Source organism: Mus caroli, chromosome 11 (assembly GCF_900094665.2).
Source record: "Mus caroli chromosome 11, CAROLI_EIJ_v1.1, whole genome shotgun sequence".
Lineage (NCBI taxonomy): Eukaryota > Metazoa > Chordata > Mammalia > Rodentia > Muridae > Mus > Mus caroli.
This window is the reverse complement of record NC_034580.1, coordinates 65,079,256-65,088,416: the sequence shown is the minus strand read 5'-3', so window position 1 is coordinate 65,088,416 and position 9,161 is coordinate 65,079,256. Positions and strand designations below refer to the sequence as shown.

The following is a 9,161-nucleotide window of genomic DNA, read 5'->3' as shown; positions in this document are numbered from 1 at the left end:
GGCAGAGGCAGAGGCAGAGGCAGAGGCAGAGGCAGAGGCAGAGGCAGAGGCAGAGGCAGAGGCAGAGGCAGAGGCAGAGGCAGAGGCAGATGGATCTCTCTGAGTTCAAGATCAGCCTGGTCTACAGAGTGAGTTCCAGGACAACCAGGGCTGTCTCTGCTCTCCTGGGAAGGGCGAGTGCAGGACCACAGCTGGGCTCACAGAGACCTGGGGACCTGGGACTCTGCAGGGGTCCTGGAGTGAAAGGAACACAAGAAATGGGTTGGGACTGTCTCCAAAAAAAACAACAAAAAACAACAACAACAACAACAACAACAACAACAACAACAAAACAAAACAAGAAAGGCTGAGAGAAAACTGGTAAAGAACTAGACAAGTTGCATTTAGTGTTTGTTCTGCAAGATCCTTCAAGCACTGGCTCCACTGCAAACAAATGGCAAGCCCCCCCCCCCCCCATGGTTTGTCCGAGAAAGTACATCTATACTTTTAGATTCAGGTCTCAGCCGCATGTTTTGACTGACTCTTCGACCACGAGGCAAGAGTAGTTAGCTCTTAAGCAAAATCCATTGTAGATTCAGGGACTTTTGTCCACAGGAGCACCTGGACTGAGGCAGGAATAGGGTCGGCAAGAGTGTCACAGGACAGAGAGGTATACCCCTGTACTCGCTCTGAGGAGGAAGGGGGGCCGAACTCTGGGAGATGTGGTGGGAAGACTTAGTCCTGAAGAGAGTCCTTTCTCCTGTTCCTTTCCCTGTCCCCCTTCCCTGCAGTCTGTCCACAGTATGGGTGAAAGCCTTGTCTTCAAAGATCAGGTTTCAGGGAGGTCCAATGGAAACGTCAAAACTATAGGGAAATTCCAAACTCCCTCCTCGGGCTCTCCAGTTTGAGCAATGAACACCTCTACTGCACCTGCCCTCAACAACAACAACAACAACAAAACTCTTTGTCCTTGCCAAGATGCTAAGCTCACTTCCACGGAAAAGCGCGCCCCACCCAAAGCCTTTCTACTGCTCTCATCTCTGCCTGCTGCGCTTTGTTTTCCACTAAAATTGGGTGGGCGTGAGACTTAGCTAGCTGATGTGCTTAGCTCAGGGCTGGGCATGAAGCCCTTGCCAAGAAAACAAAGTAGGGATGAATTTTTGGAAACTGCTGGCAAACTATCTAGAGACAGCGAAGGTGAGAATCGGATACCTGCTCCTTAGTGGGGGAGGGACCTGAGTGGGCGGGGGGCAATTCAAATACACCAAACTCTGGTCTAGGTGTGACTCTCTGGAGGCAACCTCTCAGATACTCTTAAGAGCAGTTTCCCCCGCAGGTCCCTCTAGAGGATCAGCCGAGATGGTCAAGTACAAGATCCTCGTGGCCACTGGAGACTCGGTTTTTGCGGGCTCTGCCAACCTGGTGCATCTGTGGCTGGTGGGCGAGCATGGAGAGGCGGACCTTGGGAAGCAGCTGCGGCCACTGCTGGGAAGGGTGAGTGCCGGCCACTACGTGGGGCTCGCGGGGACCCGGGGATCTGGGACTCTGCAGGGGTCCTGGGGACTGTGGGGAGGGGAGGAAACCTGATCCCAGAGAACCACTGAGAAGGTGATCCGGGCGTGATGGCAGGAACAGGTGGGCTGGAAGAAAAGGGGACAGAGAAAGGAATAAGAGAGAGGGGCTGGGCAGAAAGAGGGGGCGGAGATGAAACAGCACTGGGGAGCGCTGCAGGTGCACAAAGGAGCCTGGAGTCCAACAGAACGCCCCGCTCCTTCCTCGACGCCACTCGGTTCAGGTCTCTTTCCTTGAGTGCTTCTTAGAAGGGCAATCGGAGCCAAAGACAAGCTTCTCCGAGGGCTCACTGACACTGCAGCCCTCACGGAGGACCCCAGACTTGCTTAGGAGCTGTGTCCTATCCCACAGAAGACAGAGCTGGAGGTCGACGTCCCCTTGCATCTAGGGCGCCTCCTGGCGGTGAAGCTGCGCAAACAGAAAGGCCTATTGGATTCTGACTGGTTCTGCAAGAGCATCACTGTGCAGGGCCCTGGGACCCAAGGAGAAGCCTTTTTCCCCTGCTACAGTTGGGTGCAGGGCAAGGAGACTATCTGCCTAACCGAGGGCACTGGTGAGGACTCTGGCGGTGCCGCTGAAGGAAGCAGGAGGTCGTTGGGCTTGTTATGAAATAAAGGAAAAGATTAGAGATAGAGGGGAGCAGGGGAGACGAGAAAGGATGAGATGGAGGGCACAGAGCAGTGTCCTGAGAGGACACACTTTTGTGTCTGCTTCTTCCAGCCCTGAAGGTAACCGATGACACTCAGAACCTGTTTAGGAAGTATCGAGAGCAGGAGCTGGAGAACAGAAGGAATGTGTATCGGTGAGTTCAAGAAAACCGTTGATTGCCCTCCAGAGCCTCCAAACCCACTGTCTCACGTAAGGCTCCGTATTTGTTCCCTAGGTGGGGCTCCTGGAAGGAGGGATTAATCCTGCCTATAGCAGGGAGTACTGAACGGGACCTCCCCAGGAACCAGAGATTCATGAAGGATAAGGATTTAGATTTTTCCCTCTCTCTGGTCAAAGAGTGAGTACTTGGCTGAGTTTGCGCAGTTTCGCCTTAAGCTGTAAGGTGGGCTCTTTCTTGATCTTCTTGCACGCTGTTCTTTGCACAGGTTGAAGAACTTTGCTATTAAGGGGACTCTAGATTTTGTAAGTCGTGTACAAAAGCTGGAAGATTACCAGAAAGTATTCCCACATACAAAGACTGCTCTGCCCGGTCAGTGACCACAATTTCCTAAAGTCTCTTTAATCAGAATTCCAACCCAGCTATCTGAGAGAACTGGGGAGAGAGGGCAGGCGATGATGGGTTGGCTGGAGGACACGTTTAGAGCTCACACTGTGTTCTCAACGGATGTCTTCAGAGCAGGTCCGTGGTTCCTGGAAGGAAGATGCTCTCTTTGGGTACCAGTTCCTCAACGGTGCAAACCCCATGCTCCTGAGGCGGTCCATGCGCCTTCCAGCCCGGCTGGTCCTGCCTCCAGGGATGGAAGACTTACAGACCCAGCTGGAGAAGGAGCTCAAGGTGCTGAGCTGCCTCTGTTTAGCTTATGCACCCAACCCCGTCCCCACGGTTCTGACCGATTTCCTTCCGTTTCCTTGCTTCCTACCCCCGCCCCTCGAGTGACTCCATCATCGATACCCTCCTTTATCTGTATTTAGGATTTCTTTTCTTAGATCATTTTTTTTAAGGTTAGCATACAAAATGGTGACAGGTTTCATCAGCACTTGGAGTTTCTCAACTTTGGAACTATGCCATGGTTGTGACCTATATAATTCTTTCTTTTAGGGTGTTCCCCTGTACAGTAATGTTCTAGTAATATCTCCTGCCTCTTACCTATTAGATGTCAGTAGTACATCCTTTGTGACAACCAAAAATATTGCCAAATGTTGGCGGGCTGTGTGAGGGGAGTAGAGCCGAATTACCTGTGGCTGAAAATTGTAACTGATGTAGTCTTATCTCCTTTACCTTTTAACTCAGGGAGGCTCAAACATCAACCTGTACACCCAGGGCATCAGTTCTGGGGAGATCAGTTGCCTAGTATAAAATTGTTGGGTGGTAGAGAGAGGAGGACCCCCTTTGGCAAAACGAATGAAAGGCGGGATCTGACCTGACCCAGCCTCTTTATCTGCGCACGCGCCCTGTTCCCACAGGCTGGATCTCTATTCGAAGCTGATTTCTCCCTGCTGGATGGGGTCAAGCCTAACATCATCATTTTTAAGCAGCAATATGTGACAGCCCCTTTGGTCATGCTGAAGCTACAGCCCGATGGGAGGCTCTTACCCATGGTCATCCAGGTGCGAGGAACCACGGATCTTTTCTGACACCGACTCTTGTTAGGGTGTTAGACCCATTGGTCCTCAGCTCCTGCCCTCTCTCTGTCTTCTGGTCTAGCTCCAGCCACCACGACACGGATGTCCCCCGCCTCTGCTCTTCTTGCCCTCAGATCCCCCCATGGCCTGGCTCTTGGCCAAGATCTGGGTCCGAAGCTCTGACTTCCAACTGCACCAGTTACAGTCACATCTGCTGAGGGGACACCTCATGGCCGAGGTTATTTCTGTGGCCACAATGAGGAGTTTACCCAGCCTGCACCCCATATACAAGGTATGTCAGGGTGTCTGTCACTGGGCATCTGCTATCCAAAGTTCACACTCGTTAGGAAGCATCCACTCGGGATCTGCTCTTGGCATATAAGGCAAAGCAGCTGTCTTAGTCTCTCTGTATGAGCATACAGAGGTCCACCCAGAAACTCTGCTATGGAAACCCTGAAGGAATGCTCTTGCTATGGGCTAGGGACAGAGTAAGAATACAGCTTACACAGGAGTTGCAATTTACAGTGATGGGTAGGGAAGTGGGGGGACATTTCAGGAGGAGGGCTCTGTAGTGGTGAGGGAGGAAAGGGGTGTGGGTTATGTTGGATAGTAGGTATTACTGAAATATTAGAAAGTGATTAGCTTGTTGACAGGAAGTGGGAGAAGATGAGAAAGATTTGGAGAGAGAACCCAGAGCCACGCTCTGACCGTATCCTTGTAGACATCTCTTGAATGCATCAGTGGAGGATGGTGATACAGGAGAAAGGGGTTGGAGGTTTGGATTCCAGTTAAGCTGGAGAGAAAAGTAGCTGAGCTCATTACACTGGAGGAAATTCTCTAAGCATGGCGCCATGGTAGCACATTGAGCCTGAGACAGAATTCTAATCAGCCCCACCCTGTATAAAGAGGCAGAAGGAGCAATAGAGAGGGGACATCCAGCGAGGTGGGGGAGGGATAAAAAAGTGAGTCTGTGGTACCAGAGAAGAAAGTGTTTGAAGAGAGGCCAGTTTTCCTCCCTCTGGGAAGGGGCTAGTTTTCCTCTCTCTGTCAGCACAGTTGCAGCGGAGGATACTTTGTTAATACCGACGTCATTGGTTACTTGTTGACAAGGCTGTCTTGGGGAAGCAGAGATGCTGGAAGTCTGTGGGCTGAGTGGGGCCCGTGAGTTGAGGAGGTAGAGACTCAAGCTCGGGAAGCTCGGGAAGCTCTCTGAGAGGGAGAAGTGAAAGACTGGGTCCTTCTGGAAAGGGAAGGGAGGTGGGGTCAAGGAAGAATTTTCTTCTGCAGGGCATTAAATACTTAGAAAGGGAGGAAGGAAAAGAGAGGGAGAGGGCGAGTGGGGGGCGGGGAGAATGTGAGTACTTGTCAAGGCAAATGGGGGAGGAGCTTAAAGCCAGGGCTCCCACCGGATTCTGTGGTTTGAGATCAATGACGGCTGGAATTATGATAGCAAACACAAAATTATGCAAATAAGTAGTAAAACCCTGACCCTTTGACCTTGGAGGACTTTGGGAAGATATTTCTCTCTCCCTTCTTTCTCATCAGGGTGTCTCATTCCCCATGCCCTATGGACCCTGCCATTTCTGGGGTTTGACTGTGTCTCGTTTCTTTTCCTCACAATCAGCTCCTTGCCCCCCACTTTCGCTACACCATGGAGATCAACACCCTGGCACGGAATAATCTTGTCTCCGAATGGGGAATTTTTGACCTGGTATGGAAAAGGGATGGGTGAAGAGGGAGGTTCAATGTTGGAAGTCTCTCAAAGGTGTTCCCTTCACATAGTCTTCCCCCAAACTCAGCTCTACACGGGAGGGCTGTCCTTCTCTCACCTCATACTTGAACGGCCTGTACACCCTGATCTCCCCGTTCTGTTACCTGGCTTGCTGGACCCTGGTTTGTCCTCAGGTGGTGAGCACGGGGAGTGGAGGCCACGTGGACATTCTCCAGAGAGCCACGTCGTGTTTGACTTACCGCTCCCTTTGCCCTCCGGATGACTTGGCTGACCGTGGACTCTTGGGGGTAAAATCTTCTCTGTATGCCCAGGATGCCCTCAGGCTGTGGGAGATCATTAGTCGGTGAGAGCAACAGAGGTGGGGGTCGCGGGGGAGGGGGCAGCCGGTCTCAAAAGCCCTTGCCTGGTCTGAGGCTGAGTGCTGTCTTCTCTGGGGAACAGGTATGTGGAAAGGATGGTTGAGCTTTTCTACAGGAGTGACACAGATGTGAAGGAGGACCCGGAGCTGCAGGTTTGGTGCCGCGAGGTCACTGAGATCGGACTGCTTGGGGCCCAGGACCGAGGGTAAGGCACCGTTGCCCACACATCTGCTAACAGTCCACATCTGGTTCTATGAACTACTTCCATGGGTGTCGCCTGGGCCTCCAGAAGCCCTAATGATCATTCCAGGGCTCTGTAGCTCCTTTGCCTTCTCATCCTCCCACAGAATTCTCTCTCCTCAGGCACACAAAGCCAGAACTATGTCTCTCTTGGATATTTATTTCTCCTTATCCATCCCTACCCTTTCTGGTAGCTCCATGGTCCATCCTTTATACATCAGTTTTATTTATTTGTTTTTATTAATTACTACTTTTTATGTTTTGGGAATCTTTCCTTCCTTCTTTTTCCCTCTCTGGAAACCCTCCTTGCTCTCCTTCAAATCTATGATCCCCTCTTCATTAATTGTTCACACATATATGTCTATGCATGCACACACAAACACAATCTATTCTTAAATATATAAATACACCCTGCTCAGCCTGTTACATGTTTCGGGGCTGCCCATTTGGATGACCAGTTGGTGTGCTCTTCCCTGGGGAAGGCTGTTTCTCCATCTCTCAGCGTTCCTTAGGTGCCTTTGTGTGGGGTTGAGACCTCTGGTCTTTCCCCTGCCATTTAGCATGTCCATTGTCCTCCTTGGTCGGCCCTTGTTTAGGAAACCATATTGGTGAGACCTTATGGGTGTAGTTTCTGACATTACTAGGAGACACAGTCTCACACAAACTCCCTGAGCCTCTGGCTCTTACGATCTTTCTGCTCCTTCTTCGGAAAGATCCCCGAGCCTTAGGTTGGGAGTTGTATTTATAGCATTGGATACATTGGGACTGGGCTCCACAACTCTGCATTTTGATTGGTTGTGATTTCCCATAATGGTCTCCATTACACATCAGATTTTGAGTGCACACTGTCTGTGAGCCATAGGACCTAGAGGCCATGACCAGAACAAGGCCTTTGTGTATCTCCAGATATTTTTGCCTGCCTGAGATCAGCCTCCTATGCTGGTCTCCACTCTTCCTCTCTTTATTTTGCCCAGGTTCCCCCTGTCCTTAGAGTCCCGGGCTGAGCTGTGTCGCTTTGTCACTATGTGCATCTTCACGTGCACTGGTCAGCACGCGTCTACACATCTGGGTCAGGTAATCTGTGTGATCGCTTCCCCAGGCTTCTGGGATGAAGGAGATGGGGAGAAACACTAAGTGTCTGGGCAGTCAGCCTGAATTTCTGAGTGACTCTGCTACCTGTAGCTGGACTGGTATGCCTGGATCCCAAATGGCCCATGCACCATGCGGAAGCCCCCACCCATCTCCAAGGATGTGACAGAGAGGGATATAGTGGATGCGTTGCCTTGCCTCCAGCAGGCACGGATGCAGATAACATTCACCAAGTTCCTTGGCAGACGCCAGCCTGTCATGGTGAGGCACAGATGCCTGGGTCCTGACCTGGGGGTTGGGGAAGACACCTTGACCTAGGGCCTATATTCTTGCCTGAGAGAGACCCAAGATCCTGAGCCATTTTGCTTTCTCTCTCCTAGGTGGCCCTGGGGCAGCATAAAGAGGAGTATTTCTCAGGCCCCAGGCCCCGGGATGTGCTGAAGCAATTCCAAGAGGAGCTGGCTATCATGGACAAGGAGATTGAGGTCCGGAATGCAAGCCTGGACCTGCCCTATGAGTACCTCCGACCCAGCCTGGTGGAAAACAGTGTGACCATCTGAGAGGCCTTGCCCATCTCAGCCCCAGAGGAGGCTGCTGTCTCTGTGTGTCTGCACAGTCTTGTCCTCCTTGGCCACACCCTCTGGTGAATAGACAGCTTCCCACCACACAGCCCTGGGGAATGCACAGCGATTATCCCTGTTGTGTTTTAGCTGCCCTAACTCCATGGTATGTGCTTGAATCCCTAGTACCTACTTCTCTTCCCCAAAAGATATGGTTTATACATTAATAAAACAAAAATCTCTCCCTTAAAGGTTTCCTTAAACTGTACATACACTCATGACATTGTCGTGGCTGCCTGGACCCAGTGGAGCTGGCGATCATGGCTTTTAACACTGGATTTTAACTTTAGACTCCTCTACATCTTCAGTTAACACACCCCTCTGGCCGCCTGCACTGAAGTCACACTGCCCAGCTCAGCATCCAACTGCCACGATCTCTTCTCAGACTGCATCTCACTCCTCAGCCCCTACCCAAGACCCTTGATAAGGCTTCCTCTTCATTTCTCTCCTTTCTGCCAACACCAAAACAAACCTTCCAGCCCAGAGTCCCAGGTACTGAAGAAAGCTGGCAAGCACATTCCCAGCAGGAGAGAAGAGCAAAGGGCTTCCACATGGGGAGAAAGACGTCTCCCCGTCACTGTTAGCGGGTGACAAAAGCCTTTGCTTTAGCAAAGACAACCCTATTAGAACTGATAAACAAGTGCAGCCAGGTTGCAGCACACAGGTTGCAAATCCGTGGCACCTGATTATCAGTAGTCAATTCTCTGGAAATGAAGCAAACAGAGTAATCTCTTTTCCAAAGATAAACTTCCCTGAGACACCTGTACAGGTGAAAGTGGCCGCCACTGAGGAATATTAAAGAGGACATGACAAAATAGAAAGATATCCCAGATTCATGGATTGGAAAAACCACCATCATTAAAAACACCCATACTGCAAAGAGCATTTTGCAGATCCGAAGCAGTCTTTATCAAAATATCCATCCATATTGACATTATTCCCAAAATTAGAAAAACAATTATAAAACTCTCAAAACAAAAACAAAACCAACAATTCTAAAAATTCTCTTGTGGCATCACAAAAACAAAACCAAACCAAAAGCAACTCTGAATATACAAAATAAACTACAGTTTAAAAAAAGAGAGCAGGAGCCATTACATGGACTTCATAGTATATACTATGAATCTATAGTAGTCAGAAAAGCATAGTACTGACATCAAAACAGGCATGTAGGCCACTGGGATAAAACACAGAGGCTGGGAATAAACCCACACAGCACGGCTAACTGCTTTAAACAAAGTGTGAATACAGCATTAGGGAGAAGACATCCTCTCTAAC

General features: G+C 50.3%; 1 protein-coding gene across 1 annotated transcript; it reads left to right on the top strand.

Moving 5' to 3' along the window:
• The first annotated feature begins 1,269 nt into the window (after positions 1 to 1,269).
• LOC110305417 (arachidonate 12-lipoxygenase, epidermal-type) lies at positions 1,270 to 8,074 on the top strand. The gene is made up of 14 exons (XM_021177382.2): positions 1,270 to 1,473; positions 1,903 to 2,104; positions 2,272 to 2,353; positions 2,435 to 2,557; positions 2,646 to 2,749; positions 2,895 to 3,055; positions 3,685 to 3,828; positions 3,926 to 4,135; positions 5,468 to 5,554; positions 5,749 to 5,918; positions 6,017 to 6,139; positions 7,149 to 7,248; positions 7,357 to 7,524; positions 7,644 to 8,074. The coding sequence occupies exons 1-14, from the start codon at positions 1,339 to 1,341 to the stop codon at positions 7,821 to 7,823; spliced, it is 1,989 nt and encodes a 662-aa protein (XP_021033041.1). The 5' UTR covers positions 1,270 to 1,338; the 3' UTR covers positions 7,824 to 8,074.
• Positions 8,075 to 9,161: the final 1,087 nt, after the last annotated feature.